We start from the raw sequence: 18,050 nt of genomic DNA on the forward strand, positions 1-18,050 counted from the left end.
TGTCTGTCTGCTATTTTATTATTGATTTTTTGAATCAGCTGATGTTTAATCCTAATCATATCAAACCAAAATAAAAATACCATTCTTTTATTATTGTAACTTAGAAAATCGATTTTAGATTAATTTATTAGATATTGATATTAGTATATAGTTTTTTTTTTTATTATTTATACTATTTTATATGAATATTTTTATAGGTTTCTTAAATTATAATTTAAGGAACCGGCTTTGCGTGAAAAGTGTTTAGGGTTAAAATAAACATTTGTTTTTGATAAGTAATATTATAAATCGATACTTACTTTTACACTACATTTTTATAGATTTTTAAGCATATTATCAAATTATTTTTCAGATATACCCCATAAAAACAATAGCTTTAAAATGACATTCAGCGAAGGAGGATCTTTTGTACTGTCATCTGTATTTTCTGTACTGACCATCAGTGGAATGCAGCTGTTTAGGTACGTACACTAGTGTACGTGTATGTCATGGACTTTTAATTTTGCCTACAAAGTTAAAATTAATACCCAAAATAAATGTTCGTTGTAAAGTAATGTGAACACAGAAGGGATGTTAAAAAAGGATGGAAGCACCTTACTCACGAAACGATAATTTTTATGTTCATAATTAATAAGTTGTAATTCTTTTTGCTCAAAATTTTTTTATGTGTTATGATATAAATATTTTTTTTAGTCTAATATCTAATGTTATAACCATTAAACATCTTTTTTTGTACAAAAAATCTTTCTAGGGTTGTTTATCATCCTTTAAAATCGACTAATAAAAAACAATCATCAATCCTATCTATTTTTAGGAATACATTGATATCGACACAGCTGTGGACAATTGTTGGCGGATTTATTGGGTCTTTTCTCTTTGTATTTCTCCTAACTGCTATCGGAAATTTAGGTATGCTAGTATATTATCTGAGGGTCATTGTTCTTTGGAAATAATTTTGCTTAAAATACCTATTATGTTTAAATATAAGAAAATGAATGAAATATGCTTCTTAAGTTCTTTACCTATGTTTTTACTGTTATTTAAATTGTATAAGAATAAACTTAAATTTGTGTTTGCTGTGGTTAATTCTTTTACTTCTAGAGGATTTCAAGACTACAAATGTTACTTAGAATGTCATAAAAATAAATATTTTTTTGTTCCAATTTTTCGACAAGCGAAGATAACCATTAAATTAAAAAATGAGGGTATGGTAAAAATTTGGAGACAAACTTTTTTTTTATATTTAGAGAAGTCCCTGTTTGGATCTGGTTACCAGTGCGGCTTTGGTGAGATAATGATGAGCATATTTCTGGCTGTTTCTGTGGCTGCTACTGTTCATAGAGTCTCCGCTTCAACCTGCTTTTTATTCTCACTGAGTAAGTATAACAATTTCTTACAATTTGGCCGTTTAATACCAATTTCTAAGAAGCTAAGTAGAAATTTTAACCGATTAGAATGTTTAAACCGTATCATACTAAGCTATGATAATGCGAGCACTAAAAACGACACCTCCCCTTATTGTTAAAAATAAATTGATAGGTAATAGGGGTGAGAATATTTTTTTCTCCTATCTTACCACCTGCACTGTGAGAATTATACCTACCCAGTACCCAATAACCTAACTAAACCTGACCTAAGGTAATTTCTAACAAACGATAAATTATCCCATTCCACCCATTAAATTCTATTTATTTCAAAATAAGAGAAGGTTTATCAGTGCTTTATCAGTTACCAGAACTTTCTGTGAGAGCGCCTCTCTTTTTTTTTTGGGGGGGGGGGGAGGTTAATCATATTTTTAATATTTTTTATTAATCTATTAATGAATTTCAGTGATGGCCTGGAGTGTCTACAAAATCTCCCAAGAGACCTATTCCCGTCCAATCCAGCCTGTCCCACAGTCACACTCATCAAAGGCTAACCATGGCAAGAAAAGAAGATAAAGTGGACATCTATTTCATGGAAGCTATTCCACCTAACCTAAAATATTTGGGTCATGGAAAGAAAACGAAGTTGCGGGTTTCATCGTATTTTCACAGTAGTTTTTGAAAGGTTATTTTAGGTTAGGTTAGGTTAAGTAAATGTTAATGATTTGCCCCACAGGGTTAGAAAATATGCCCTGCAGGGCTAGAGCCCCTCTACCCCTAGGGGCTATAAATAGGCGAAAAGCTACTGCGAATATACAACGAAACCCGCAACTTCGTTTTCTTTCCATGATCCAAATATTTTTAGACATTTTACCGTTTTTAAGAATTTTGAACACAACATTTTTATTGACTGAATTATTTCAAAATACCTACTCATTCCTAATGCAACTACACTCATTATTTACCAAAGCAATTACTTATACTATTACTCTAACCAAAGAAAAGTATTCTCAAAGATAATGTACCATTTTATGATTTTAAATATTAAATAATGTAGATAAGAACTTCACAACATTGTGATACTTTTTATACCTTTTCTATTTGCTTAGTACCTATCAAATATTTTAGTTTTTTATTATGACACAAATTGTAGATAAATTCAGACATTGTAAGAGCGATTTGGACTTACCTTTTCTCCTTTTTCATCTTAATAATTGTTTAGTCAAAACAAGATAAAGCAATACCTAGGGAAATTTAGATTTTTTTTTAACTTAGGTAGGTACTTTTATTAAAACATTCAAAATAAACCAATTTAGCAGCTTTAAGCTAGTCATAACAACTGTAAGATATTATTTTATTGTAGCACATTATTTTATTTATTTGAAAATACGTTACAAAACAAAGTTTTCAATTTTCTTAAATTAGATTTTCAAATAACAATTTTCGTAGAACCGTATTTTATTTGAAAATATTTTACTTTACAATTTTCTACTTAAAGGCGAAGTTTTAATAATCCTTAAAAATATATAGTTTAATTTCTGTATGAATGGAAGTTTAATGTTTCTGTAAAAATTATGATTCTCATTTGTAATGTTTTGCCATATACCTACCCAAAAGTACTTGATTAAATTTGCCATGCACAAAATTCTAAATACTATTTAAAGCCAAAGAAATTGAATTTAATTAGCTGGTATATCTAAAAATACCTTTTTTCAACATTAGACAGATTTAAATATTTTTTATTTCATAAGAAAATTCCATATATGGTTTCATGTTCTAAATATACTCAAAGACAAACAAAATATGCATAACTTAGGCAATATTTGATATAAAGTTGTTTTCTATCAATACTAAATTTATAATTTTATTATGGTGTATTAAGTATTCTAACTTGTTTAATAACCTGCTTGGAACTATTTTTTTCTTAAAACAGAGCTACCATTTTGGTTAGGTATTAGTTTTCTGTTTTTTTTTTCATTTGTAATTTTGTAATTTTTTTAACCAAAGCATCTTTATGTAACCACCTAGTCACCAAAGATAATGCCATATGTACCAAATTATTTGTTATGTTTTGTTTTATTTGTTGTGAAAAATTTCAGACTAAGGTTAGGGCATAAAAGGGAAACTAGATCTACCAAAATGGGTTCCCGCGGGGGTGTGTCTAAGCTGCGGAATTTCTCGAGCTATCTGAGCCGTGGCACCACCCAGTCAACCTTGCCACCACCTGTCTCAAGGTATGTATTCATGGATGGAATTATTCTTGTTATATCATGTTTAGAAATGAGATACAACTATACCAAGTCAAGGGATGTTTTTAGTCCAATCTACATGATCTGGTAGATAACATACCTATTATTTTACATTAGTGTCCCAATTCTAGCCAGATTTTTTTTTTATCATTTTTACATAATTATAGCAGTTGTAATGTTTTTTTATTTTTGAATGAAAACAGATCCCTTTATTCCTTAAATTCTTATACCCTTACAGTTATTCCCATTTTAATTAATTATGGTAAGGGTTTAAAATAAAGCACATAATACCTATATTAATCTGTGTATAGGGCCTTGTAAACACATTATAATATTGTATAATTTGTCATTGGTTCAATGAGAGCCAATTTCTGAAAGATTAATTGCTATTGTCAGAGAGTAAGGATTAAGCAAAGTAAAGAAAACTTTTTCCTCCAACCAATGTAATGCATAAAACAATCTAAAACTTTTAACTTAAAAGACAAAATTGTTTTCCTTTTGTTGTCAAACATTTTCATTTTTTGCCAGTCTATTGTCTTTCTTTGATAAAATCAAGGGCTTATATTTGTATATCTAATCCAATCTTATAAGGTAGTAAGGTTTTTTTTTTGTCTGTAGCTTAAGATTTCGATAACTACTGTACCGATTAAGGTTTCCATTTAAGGGAAGCTTCACATAAGTCCCGGGATGGTTTTATGCTACTTTACTTGCAGTCTTGGCATGGTTTTAGGCTAATTTTTGGCCCTTTCCGGCCTAGCTCTTCAAATCTCTAGATGCTAGGGGCACAGCCGCTAGTATGATAAAAAAATATTTAGCAATGATTTTGTTAGATATATTTTGATTTGAGCTGGATATTTTATTGTTTAAATACATTCCTTTAACTCTGTTAGTTGTATGTACACAAAACAGGATTAAAGAGTCATTATATAGTTTACTCTACTTTATTTATGAGCAACATACAAGCCTGCATGATATAATTACCAATTTAGAAGATTTTCTTTTGAAAAAAAGAAGTATAATATTAGAAGCAAAAAAAACTTAATTATTCATCTTATTATGCTCACTCCTAAAAAAATGTTGCCCAGTCTATGTTTATACTATCAACTGCTTCTCTATCATCTAGGAACTCGATATTCAAAGGAGTAAGGAAAAGCAGAAAAATAGCCTAGAACAATCCCACATGCGAAGCTTCCCTAAAATCAAGAACTCAATCGGTTCAGTTGTTACCTACAGGGATCTAAAGGGATAAGACAATGGCCGATAAATTAATGTACATTCCAAATGATGATACATAATATTACCTCTTCCCTTCTGTAGATTATAATAGGTGGTTGAAACGTTTGGACAATCAATAATGTTTTTAATGAAACAACCAATCAAGATTCAATAATAAAGTCTTATAAAGAAAGGGGAGTAGTCTTATAAACAACCCAATGTCTCCTCCCTCCCTGAGTTATTGAAATAATAGGCTACACAGAAAAAAACTTTTGTACATTCTGTAATATACGATAAACCAAGCTCTGTGTCAATGTGTCATTTCCAGGCTTAACTAATTCAACATGTTGTACAGTTTTAAGATAACTGCACCTATTTCATTTTAAACTGTTCTTAGCTTCCTATAGACGTAATATTCCTAGTTTAAAATCTGTAGGTATGTTTATAAATATTACAAATTTTTAATTTTTAAATAAACAAGCTTGTCTCTTTTGTTAAATATGATATTAAAAAGATAATCTATTTGGATATACAATTTAGATAATTAAAATTTCATAACCTAAATTTCTTTTGGCTAAAGGATTATATTTTCTCTTATCCAAAAGCAGTAATTTTATGATGGGTATTTAACAATTTTAGTTACTTTAAATGAGGATCGTTTTGGAAAATATTTTTTTGGACTAAAATCACTCAATGTACACAAAAGAAAAATGTACCCTTTCAGAAATGACAAAAAACTACAAAAATAATTTTTCAAAATTAAATAACATAATATGATCTAATCTGTCATTACAATTCAAAACTACACAGTAAAGAATAGTATTGTTTTCGAATATCTTCTATAAAATGTACAGTAAAATATTGTCTTTCATTAAATACTCTTCATTGAACCTTCCTTTTAGTTGGAAACATTACAGATAATTGCTTTTACAAATCGAAGACTTTCTTTTTCTTCGTAATACAAGTTTAAAAAAGTAATTTTTAAATGTGTTCATGCTTTGTAAAATATTTTTTAGAGAAAATTTAAACTTCTTTTTTTTCATTTACATAATCATTTTTTTGTTCATGGATATTGGAAATGGAATTCATGAAAAAAATTTATTTTGTTATTTAAGTAATATTTTTTTGTGCATAAACAAAATATTGGTAGATTTTTCTGAACGTCTTTTTCCACCAAACTTTCAAGAATGAAATTACTTGAGACTCCACTCTACTTTTTAGAATCACTAAAGAAATTGTTTTTTCATCTCCCCAGACAAACATTATGTTACCTCATTATTCTTTGTAATTGTTACTAGCGGCTTCGTCACTAGCCTCTAGGGGCTTTGCCCCACGAGGTAATTTAAAAAAATAAGTAACTCCACACAACTCCTAATAAAAAATGAGTGGGATTTTTTTGTTTTTTTTTGGGAAGGGGGAGGTGAGGGGTGTCCCAGCCTCCCCACCCCTCAAGAAAAAAGCTTGAAACCACCACAGGACCAGTAGATATATTCCCTGAAGAGTAGAATCCAATCGGTTCAGTGGTTACCGAGATCTTAAGGGACGGACAGACACCAAGCTACTTTGTATTACAGTTATATCTTCTTTACTTTAAGGAAGTAGTTTTTTCTTACATTTTAAATTTCTTAATGTACAAAAATAAAAAAATAAAAAGAATGACAAATAAATTAATCTTTGTTTTACTGTTTACAATTTTTCGTAGGTATGCAAAATTTCACTTTTAAGAATGAACGGATGACATATTACCTAATGATTTATTGTCCTCTCATTGATTACCTGATAAATAGCTTTAAATATACCTACCAATTTCCTTTCTACCTATGTAAAATTACGTAAAGCAACTTAAAAGCTATCTTATTAGTAAGGCTGTAAAATTATATTATGATGATATGCGATTTTTTCAAATTTAATTGGTGAGCTATCTTTTTGCATTCCGCCCCGTTGTCTTAACTTTAACAAAGCATTTAATATTTATTTGATATAGCTCTTACAAGAGCGTCATCTAGTATCTAACTAAATATTTATTTTAGTAGTTAAGCTACTCTATAATTTTTGGAGTCTGTTTTCGTTATGTAAGTCTTTCTGTCTGTTATTCTCTCTATTTCTTCTAATTGCTAATTTATTGTATTCCCTCAAATTATCTTTATAAATATGTAATGTATCTACTTTATTCTTACCTATATATTTATGTTATCAGATGAACCTACCCGCATTTCTCAACTGTCCTAAGTTTATGAATGAGACCCCATCAACTAGGTATCTGTAACAGGAACAAATATTCACAGATTTCAACCCATTAGAATCTTAGTGTCTTTGAGGGAATGAGCTAGATGTGTATATCTTCTGTCATTTAAACTCTTGTATACATAGGTCAGGTTTTAGACTATTTTCTAGAGATAGAAAGAAGGAATAAATCTTTTAAACCAAGAGAAAAAGTTTCATTCTTTTACATTTCCCTAAAAAAATTCTTTTTAATAGTGGGAATTGTAAAAAGAAAAATTAATGGAATTAAGTAAGTTAAATACCTAATGGAGATTTAATTTTGTGTTAAGTAACACAATTATATTTTTAAAAATTGAACAAGCTGAATACCTGTTTCTATGCATGTGGTAGTTATTAAGTGTGTTTAAGACACATGGATTAGAAATTATCATTTTAGTAGCGTAACTACTCAATGGATAGATATGTCTTACCAGTTATTTTATTTTTCAAAGCAAAAAAACTCTTCGATAATAATCAGAACGTTCAATGATAGGTGCATGAAATAAAATATAAACAGTGAGGGGGAGGGGGCCAGATTAGCCACTTTTGGAAGCCTAACCAAGAGGACAAAGGAACTTAACCAGTATTGATATTTTGCAGCTGCCTTAATAGGGTATAATGTGGAACTATAAAGAAAAATGACTCATTTGCCTCCACCCCCTTTTGTTTTCATTTTTATCATCACTATGAAGTTTAGTTTTTAAATATTAAAACACTCTAATGGCCGTAATTTCATAATTTTATTATGGTTTTATTTTAATTTTGTTGTATAATAAATTAAAATATTCATGCTTAAGTTGTAAATATTAATATATTTTCAGAACAGGAAAAAGTTAACAAACAGTATGCATTGTAAATATTATATTTCATATTCTTTGTACCTAAGTTTTGCAGAAGTAGGAAATAAGTTACATATTTTATACCTACCCAGGTTTTAAACATTAGACAAAGTTTTTGAACTTCTTCTTTCCCTTTAATGTTTATAATAATAAAATATTACTACACATACTATACAATCATAAGGCATCCTTGTTTAAACAGATATGACATAAATGACTTGTTTTAGTTCAATCTATATATTATAGTTAAGCTAAAATTGCTCAAAGCTAAGATATTCTCAACTGTAAATATGAAACTATAGTGTATGGATAGTTTTAATAAAACTGTAGACACAACCGTAGTTATAGGCCTTTTTAGCCATTCAGAAATTTTCCATCATTTAGTTCAAATGCGGGGTGTGGGGTCACATAAAATTTAATCAAATTATCGTTATTTATATATTTCATTTTCCAATAGGATCCAAATTACTTTACTCAAAAAAAATTAGATATAAGGTTTTATTTCATATGAAGCAAAAATGAAATAAGTAGGTATTATGTATATGAATGTTAGGCTTTGGCATTTTGAATAATTTGCAAAATATTTTTGAATTATATTAAAAATAACTAGAGTCGCCTAGCGGGATAATTTTAAACTACATGTAAGATTTTATCTACCTTTCAAACTAATTTCAACTCGACATTCTGAATATTATACTTGTAGTAATTGTGTGAAGGAGTAGACTGGAGGGGGAGGGAGCAATGGACCTTTTTTTATGTGTTTTCTTTTACCAGGTTTGTGAGGTAAAATAAATTCAGCAAAAAAAGAACATTTATGTCTGTTAATTAAATCTGTTACTGCTTTCCTTTCCAGTCTTTTCACATACACACATGTGCAGACAAAATTCTATGTACTCCACCTCTTTAATCACTTTTTGGGAAGTAAGGATTTTCTATAATTAGGGTAGGTTGGTCCGTACGTTATCTTATGCATGTTAGAATTGTCCTATTGATTTCAAACTTAGCATGGTGATTCCTGTCATGGTTAGGTACAATTTAAAAAGCGTAGCAACCTTATAATCATGACACTCTACAAGCATTAGTTTGTCTTACTGTATGATTTTAGAGCTTCACTTTTATTTATGTAAGTTGTCATCCTTGATGTTCTATTAGAGCAATAGGGACAAATATTCAGCATAGCCGTTTAAAAAAAAAATTGGCTACATCTAATCGAAATTGGAGCTTAAAGGCGAGAACTCTACCGCGGGTGTATTAAATTCCCGCATTTTTCAGCACTTTACAAGTTTGCGGTTGACGAATCCTGATCTACACCTATATATAAAAGTTAAAACCTGAATATTTAAATAGCTTAAAGTAGAGTGTTACTTTTAACATTTGAATATATTTCTCATACTAAATCATTCTCCACTTAAAGCAAACTGTATATTTTATTTTAAATATTTCAGTTTATATTCAGAAAAAAGTTGAAATATTCGTTTTAAATCTTTTTAGAAAGAAATTGCTAAATTTTTAGAATATTTTCTTCTTTGTGACATTTGCCCTTTAACTTTAAAAGTGTTGTTGAAATGAATTTTACTCGTTTTATATCGAATATTTACATTCTTACCTAGGTATGTATTGTAAGATTTAAGAAAAAGATCCATGAAAAATATTCAAACAGAGATAATAAATAAAATAACCATAAACTCTTATTTGAAGAATTTGCAAAGAAAAATACTTTCATTTTAACATAAATGATAATACTATATCTAGATTTGGCGATGCCCTAAAAATGCCTTGTCCAGCAAAGAACCTCTTATTATTTAATAAACTAAATATAAGGATGAGTAGAGGTAGTTTTCGTGTTTCTATATTACTGTTGGTTAGGTTATATTGGGTACTCAGAGTAAGGTTACTGGAGTTATAGGCTCCGCATGGCATAGGCATATTAAGTAAAAACTACCCTATCTAAATTTTCATTAAAAATACCTAAGGGGGGACGGTGATGTTAAGTGATCTATTGGTACTTTTGACTAAACAAATCATATCAGTTTGTAGCTTAACCATAAAGAATTTTTTCCTTGATAGTCCCCTTTTTGTGTAATATTTGCCACTTAAAACTTTTTGCAGTCTGACAACTAAACTTGGTACAACTAGAAGGAGAAAAAGGAAATGTATTAATGCTCTTACAGAAAAAAAAGTTTTATAGCAAATAATTGTAATTATAATGTAATTTGTTTTGGTGATTTTCCTCTTTTAAATAATTCCTTCCTGCTGTTTTCTATTGAAACTCAATAATGTTTACTGTTTAATTTTCTTAATGTTTTTAACTATTCTGGTGTCTTCGCCCAAAGAAGAAGTGAGGGACTTATTTAGAATACACATACATTCACAAACTTTGATCCTATATAAGTCACTTCGTAATTTGCTTATTATGGTTTTTTTTCATAGTGACTTTTCATTTCCAAATTTATATAGACATATCTTAACCTTGCCAATATGTAAAATTAACTTTTAAAGAAACATTCAATAATACCCTATGTTTAGGGTCAGTGCGACAGATTCTATCAAAAATGAAATTATTAATACTTAACAAGATTTAATGGATTGGTATAATGGTATGACTATACATAGTTGAATTAATTGTTTATAATGTATCTTAATCTAAATTATATTAATAATTACTTGCTGTGGATAAAATTGTTCTTGTTCTCTGTTGAAATATTCTATCTAACCAAAGTGTCACAAGTGTGAAGTGTAAATAATTCTTTTCAATACAAGATATACAAAAGATTGTTGACTTCTGATATTTATTGAATTTCTTTCTGACGCCAAAAGAGATAATACATTAAAGAAATTATTTTAGTTAGAAATATAGTGGTTTCCCTAATATTGCTTATTGTCCAAAAGCTAACTATTTAAAGGAAATAACGTCTCTTGATTTTAGGTTAGGATAGGTTAAGTATGGTCTATAATAGACCTATAGGAATATTATTACATAGAATTAGGGCTCCGTAGGGTTTAGAACTATGTTGTTATTGAAACTAATTTAGAATAAAATATTCCTTACAATTGAGTAATAATTGAAGGCCAAAAAAGCTTTATCAATTTAATTCAGTCTATTTTTTCTAGGCTTGAAACTCTTTCTGGTAGCTCCAAAGGATTTATCTATGCTTTGGCTGGATTTATGGGAGGTATGTAGTGTATATATTGTAAGTCACCTAGAAGCAGGGTTGTCTTTTTGGGCGGGCGCTTTTGGGCGGGCAGTTTTGGGCGGGCGGTTTTGGGCCGCCCAATATAAGGTCCTTTTGGGCAGTTTTGGGCACCCCCCATTTAGGGGGAGAGAAAAAGGGGAGGGGGTTAAAAAAGAGGGGGGGCGGGCCTATTTTTTGGGTGATATCCTTATACTAAAGTAACAGGATGTGTGTGTGTTTGTACCGAAGGATCTCGCTAACCGCTGAACCAATCGGGTTCTCCTTAACAGGGTAGCTTCTTATAGGTTCTGGGAGGTTTATAACTATTTTTTTGAATATTTTTATTTAGGAGGGTTGACTTCCCATTACTTCATAGGGCGAAGCCCCTAGAGGCTAGGGGCGAAGCCGCTAGTTAACTATATAAATTAGTAAGCTTTTTTTGTATCTAGAGAAGGATTTCGCTAACTGCTGAACCGATATGGTTCTCCTTTCCAGTGGAGCCTTTATAGGTCCTGAGATGGTTTTAGGCTATTTTATTTCTAATAATAAGTCTAGGTATGGTTTTAGGCTATTTTATATCCTTTTTATATGCTTTTCATGACATTTGCCCAAAAAGGGTGCCCAAAACCACTTTTGGGCGCCCAAAACCCGCCTAAAACCCTTTTGGGCAATTGGGCCGCCCAATATCAAAAAAAGTGCCCAATTCGACAACCCTGCCTAGAAGACTTATAGACTAATAGATAGAAAGACGCAGAAATAATGATAATTTTTTCTCTTTGCATTGGTTAGATTGATGGGAGTTAAAAAGATAAATGGGTTGTGAAATAATGGTGTTATCTTAACAGATAGATAGACAGACAGTTTTAAAAGATAAAACTATAGGGTTATATATATATTGATAAACAGATGATAGATAGATAGAAAAGTGACTAACAAGTAATCACTATTGATTTTTTTTTATGACAAGAATAGCTATTAAATCGGATATTCTGATAAAATTAACAAAGACTGGCGACCATTTTTTAAACATAAATTGATAGACAATAGTATTACTAAGAATAAATAACTTAGGTATAAAGAGTTAAATGAGCAATTTAAAAAACATATAAATAGGAAGATCTTACTATTTAGGTTCTGCCTTTATCTACTATCTGATCAACCCAGAAAGAATGAGGCTGAAGAAACTACAGAGCATCAGTGAGTACTTTTTTATTAGCTTATCTGTAGTTTTGGAATGTGTTTTATTTCTATCGCAAAGAGAAGAAAAATAGTTTAATAACATGATTAAGGAATAAGTTAGTTGTACTATAAATTATGTCACTAATATTGAAAGTTTCTACTCTAATTGATTTATAGAATAGCTGTGCTCATAAAAAGTAAAGTATGCTATCTTTACCTGCCAAAGGTTTTACCTATCACCACATATAGCCTCTATATATCAAGGATTGTGGACTAGTATTTTGGAAAACAAAAAGTAGTTATACTAACTTGAAATTCATTGGTGTAAAAATGACTATGAAACAGTGCTTAGGATGTTATTTTGCCGATGAGAAAAAAAAATTGTCAATTGTTTGATATTGGCAAAAACACACACATACCTTTTGTCAAAAATACAGTGACTATACTTTTACTAGCTGTTGAAATGGCAGCACACGATTGAAATAGATTAAATTACCAATATTTTCATATTCTTCAAATTTTTTTACTAAAGGTAGGTATATCCTTTATGTTCAATTTATCCAAAATAAAAATATTAGGTCTTTGGTCCAATATTTTAAAACTAGCGGCTACGCCCCTAGAGGCCTCTAGGGGCACTTGAGGAGGGGGGAGTCGAATTTGATAACCCAATTTCTTATTTTAGATTTTTAAAGAAAAAGTAAAAAAAAATATTTTGGGGGGTGGAAATTTTTTTTTTTTTTTTTTGGGGGGGGGGGTATTTTTCATTTTTTGGGGGGTTGGGGGTGTCCCACCCCCCAAGAAAATAGTTATAAACCTTCCCGGGACTTAAGAGAAGCTACCCTGTTAAGGAGAACCCGATCGGTTTAGCGGTTAGCGAGATCCTTCGAGACACACAGATACACAGACAAACAAACAGACAAACATCCTGTTACTTTAGTATAAGGATATCTACCTCGTCCTCTATACGAAGGATGTTAGGTATCTAGAAGATTTTTAATCCTAATTTAGTTTAAAATTCTATTCCTTTATGTGATTTTAAGTAAGATACAATAACTATTTGTCCTTTATTTGTGGTTAGATGTAAATTAATCTAGATGTATATTTGCCAGTGTTGGATGTATTTATGACATATAATTGAAAAAGTATGGATGTGTAAATGCCGTTGTCAGATGTATTTTTGACATCTGTATTAAAATATTGGATGTATTTTTGCCTGTGTTGGATGTATTTATGGCATGAGAAAAAAGAAGAAAACATTTTGCCAAAAATACATCAACTGTAAATTTGCTGGATGTGTAAGTGCTATAGCCCCTTCACAATGTGTAATATTTTTTTTCTTCATAATACCTGTCTCTAAACCATTCTGCACATTTCTGTGATTTGCAACGATAAATTGATTTCCTACTTGACTTTCTCTCCCATTATTCTAGATTAGGGATGGCAGATGGATAACAACTTTTTGGGGTTGTCCTTGTTACACATTTTAGATCATGTAGCCCTCCATTTCTGCTTTATTACAGTGTAACTTCTCATAGGTACAGGGAAGGTTTGTGCTATTATGGGAAAGGTTGCCCCATTCTTTTCAAGAAAATTAAAAAAGAATAACCCCATCCCCCCAAAAAAGAGAAATTGATAAGAATCAAATAAAACCGTTTCTTTGCATTTTAACATTCATTGTTAATATTCGTTCTATAATAAACTTAAGAGTAATACCAAACGTTTGCATTTAATTGTAGTGTACCTTAGCAAAATATCCCATCGGGTAAAATGCACTTAGAAACTGCTGCATGATATTGGCTCTGACCTTTATAGAGGTTTTTAGACAAAAACACCCTTAGGAGTTGCATGAAGTTAAAAAGATAAAATTTCAAAATCGTGTCCACAAAAGAACTCAAATTTCCAATGTTTTGGAAGGAAAATGGATTATTCCATTACGTGGGCGTCTCACCCTCAAGGAAATTTATTAAATTATGATAGGTCCAGTATAAAGCTTCCTTGAAAGCTTGACCCAATTAATTTAGTCTTATCAAAGATCTTTGCATCAAATAAAAACAAATTACAGTTTGAGATTAAAGCTCAAAAATAGGTGTTTATAGTATAGTTTACCTACCTAACTTAAATATTACATTTTTACCTTAATTTTTTATGTATTTTTATACAAATTGTGTAAAAGTAAACCATAAAGCATGTTTGTTGTCCCCGAGGTGTCTGAAGTTTAGGATCATTAATAATTTGGAAACTTGTAAATGTTCTGTTACCCTGTACTCTACATACTAGTGTTCAAGATAGAATACAATTGGGCTTAAAAATTACAAGAACTTTGTTTTTTAGGTAAAATCCTTGCAAAATGTTTTATATTCATTAGTTAAATACAAAAGTTCCTTAAAACTTTTGTGTGGACAACGCTTTGATAAGGTTTTTCCATTTTCAAACCTATGATGCTATGGTTAATGGTTTGATCATTCTTGTTATTAGATTTAATAAAAAGCATACGTATTCATCAGTTATAAACAAGAATGCCTTGAAAGTAAAGGTAGACAATAATAAAACATTATATGTGCAAAGTTATGTGTGCTGCTTTAATAGATATTATATATATGGATATAACTTTTCCATTCTACCCTATTCTTAATCTTAGCTGTAAAATTCTTCTAATGGTAGCTTGACTTATCATATTTTTATCATGACAGCAAAGTATTGTGTAAAACCAAGTTTAATTTTGCCTTTTTATAAAGTACAAAATATTTTATTGATGCTTTTTCATTGTTTTTTTTGTAATAAACTTTGCTATTTTAAGTCATAAAATTCGATTCTTTCTTTAATTTTCTTTTAATGACCCTGCAAGTTTAATAAATGCTGTGGAATTTTTTTATAAGTATTAGGGGTGAAGACGTTTTTTTGCGTTTAAGGACAAAATGTCTTAAATATACTAGGACCTCCTAAATAAAAAACATCACAATAGGTATTTCATTATTATATCCACTTTTTTGGTAAATCCAATGGTGTATGTGAGAAGTTATGCTAGGCATGTCTTTTATTAAACTTTATGGTACCTTCTTTTTTATGAAAATGGACCAAATTATCACCTCCACTTCAGTTCACTTACATAAGCTTTGTAAAAGGTTTATATAATCGTTAAACTCGATATATGTATATTTGGCTTTACAGCCGAAATTTTCGTTGAATTATTTATCTACTTTTTAGATTTTACCTAAATTGTTTCTGGGGCTTCATTTGATTAATCATATTTATGTTTTATTGGCCGATAAAATTCTTATAATAACTATAAATAGACTGGGAGTTTGCAAGATTATTAAAGAGGTTTCCTGTTTCTTTAATTTTAAGTGTTGGTATTATATATTTTTCGTGAAATATTACAGAAGTAGAAACCGATTTTGAATAATGTTTGGCTGAGCGATTAGTAGGATAAGTTTTCTAGACCTCTCCTTGCATTTCGAAAAAAAATCGCTATTTTATTGCAGAGGGGCCAAATGAAGTATTAAATAACCCTTGAGGATAATACTAACTTTTCTTTTCTTGTTTGCTTCAGGCGAGGAACAGATAGATGAACGGAAGAAACTGCTCACTCCAAGGAAATTTGAGAATGTCATATTTCAAGATTATCTTAATGGGATGTGTTTGCAGTCGTGATAACAGAGATTTAAGTATAGAGTAGCAACGATGGTAATAACATGATTGCTAAAGGCCGTAAGGAATTTTCATATTCATCAAGGATCACAACATCAATCAAAGCGAAGTTTTGAAATCAAACAGTAGAACAAACGAATATTGACACTATTAGAGTGTCAAAACTTAATATAGGCTGAAAATTCATTTAAAACTATAATAAAATTACGTAAATATAGGGTTCTGTTTAAGGATATACTGAGATTTTTAGGACTTGATTAAAGGTGCTTATTAACAGTAAAACTTTGCACCAAAACAAATTGAAAATTAGGTTCTTTCTGGTGATAGTTCAGAGTAGGTATATGAATGATTAAGGTATGACTCTACAGTTTATAATAAGGGGGAAGAAAAACTATTTTTCTTACTCTAAAAAATCTCTCTTCTATTTCTTATCATTACTTATAATCTACTTCACTGTGGGCTAGAATTGAATCAAGACAAAAGTAAGTGCCGAGCCCTGGGACCTATGTATGGTTAAAATAGACATAAAACCATGATGATTCCAGGTAAAACCAAAATATTTCAGCGGGGGCTTTTTGAGAAAATTAGATTTGAAAATTTCAAGTTTAATTTTCACCCGCTAGGAGTTGCCGCATAATCATGACAAGAAAATCAAATATTATTTATTTTAAATTTTGAACAACTTTGCTTTTATGAAGTCCTTCTTAAAACCTCTCTATGTATGATTTATTTTAGGCTGAATTTTCGTGACCTTTGCAAAGCAAGTGATAAAAATGGCTATTTATTAACTCCCTTCAGGAGTGGTTTTATGAAGAACTTTATAAAAGCAAAGTTGTTTAAAATTTAAAATAAATAATATTTGCTTTTCTTGTCATGATTATGCGGTATCTCCTAGGGAGTGAAAATTGAACTTGAAATTTTCAAATCTAATTTTCTCAAAAAGCCCCCGCTGAAATATTTTGGTTTTACCTGGAATCATCATAGTTTTATGTCTTTTTTCACCATACATAGGTCCCAGGGCTCGGCACTTACTTTTGTCTTGATTCAATTCTAGCCCACAGTGACTTAGTTTGTTGTCACTTACCAAGTTAAAAATAGATTAGAGTTTGTTGAATGAAATAGTTGTTTGTGACGTCATTATTAAAGTGTGGTACCTCAACCAAAGTTTATTAAAGTCAAACAGGCAGTGAGCTATTAAAGTTCTTAGTTAAATGTAATTAAAAAAGAAAGTTTATTTTTTGTCTGACGCTTAAGATCTGGGGAGTGGCTGGCTGATTGATTTGTATTTTTTCAAGGAGGATTTAGTTATGTCTTGGACTGGTTTTAGGCTATTTTGAACATATCTTCACTCCCCTAAATGTTATGGGTAAGGGTTCTAGTATTGATAAAGTATTTTCATTTACATATTTCCTGTTAATCTTTGATATTAGGACAATCAAAGGATTTATTTAAACCCTAAATGCGTTATTTAGTATTCTTTTTTTGTATCTTGAAAATAATGAGGAAGATTGATTTACCACTAAAACATTTCATCCTGTTTTTTATTTTATAGTAAAGATTATCTTAGAATTTTGCATTACTGAAAGAAAAACATCTATTGCATTTTTTGGTCAAATAAGCTTTGTTGCAATACATTTTTTATAGAGAAGCATCTCACTAAGCACATTTTTTAAAACCCAAATGTACTTTTTGAAAATATTTTTTTTCAATATAATTGACTGTTTAGAAAGATCGGGTTTAGTCCCTTTCGTTGCAACGCCTCTTAAGTTTCGTTGTATTTTCACAGTAGCTTTTCCCATATTTATAGCCACTGTGGGTGGCTCTAACCTTGCGGGGTCAATTGCCTAACCCTGCGGAGCAATCACCTAACCCAAATTAACCTTACCTAACCTAAAATAACCTATCAAAAGCAACTGTGAAAATACGACGAAAAGCACCTTAAGAGGCGTTGTCACAAAAGGAACTATACCCGAAAGATCAATAAAAAATGCTCAAATACACATTTTAGATTAAATACTTTTCTGTGCATGTATTGAACTATTCGCTCTTGTTGCTATAAAAGCATAATGGCTAAGCCTATTAAAATAGGTAGATAGTAAGTAATGTGTTGTTTTTTTTGCT

At 30.2% G+C, this 18,050-nt stretch overlaps 2 protein-coding genes across 3 annotated transcripts in view; both read left to right on the top strand.

Moving 5' to 3' along the window:
- The first annotated feature begins 355 nt into the window (after nucleotides 1-355).
- LOC145314547 (dolichyl-diphosphooligosaccharide--protein glycosyltransferase subunit KCP2-like) lies at nucleotides 356-3,464 on the top strand. 2 transcript variants are annotated; one of them, XR_013877802.1, is made up of 5 exons: nucleotides 356-461; nucleotides 815-909; nucleotides 1,248-1,376; nucleotides 1,831-1,990; nucleotides 2,230-3,464. XR_013877802.1 is itself a non-coding variant. In XM_080154514.1 (4 exons), the coding sequence occupies exons 1-4, from the start codon at nucleotides 382-384 to the stop codon at nucleotides 1,938-1,940; spliced, it is 414 nt and encodes a 137-aa protein (XP_080010640.1). In that variant the 5' UTR covers nucleotides 356-381; the 3' UTR covers nucleotides 1,941-3,464. The 2 variants fall into 2 exon arrangements, 1 of the variants encoding a protein (XP_080010640.1); XM_080154514.1 differs by having other exon boundaries at nucleotides 1,831-3,464.
- The window catches only part of MICU3 (Mitochondrial calcium uptake 3), a 58,868-nt gene continuing 44,222 nt past the window's right edge, over nucleotides 3,405-18,050 (top strand). Inside the window, exons 1-4 of the mRNA XM_080154512.1 lie at nucleotides 3,405-3,598; nucleotides 11,041-11,102; nucleotides 12,234-12,299; nucleotides 15,832-15,872. Of these exons, the coding sequence (XP_080010638.1) occupies nucleotides 3,405-3,598; nucleotides 11,041-11,102; nucleotides 12,234-12,299; nucleotides 15,832-15,872 (363 nt within the window). The remainder of the gene's footprint in view (nucleotides 3,599-11,040; nucleotides 11,103-12,233; nucleotides 12,300-15,831; nucleotides 15,873-18,050) is intronic.

This window comes from Acartia tonsa, chromosome 3 (genome assembly GCF_053477335.1).
Source record: "Acartia tonsa isolate MP-2025a chromosome 3, ASM5347733v1, whole genome shotgun sequence".
Taxonomy (NCBI): domain Eukaryota; kingdom Metazoa; phylum Arthropoda; class Copepoda; order Calanoida; family Acartiidae; genus Acartia; species Acartia tonsa.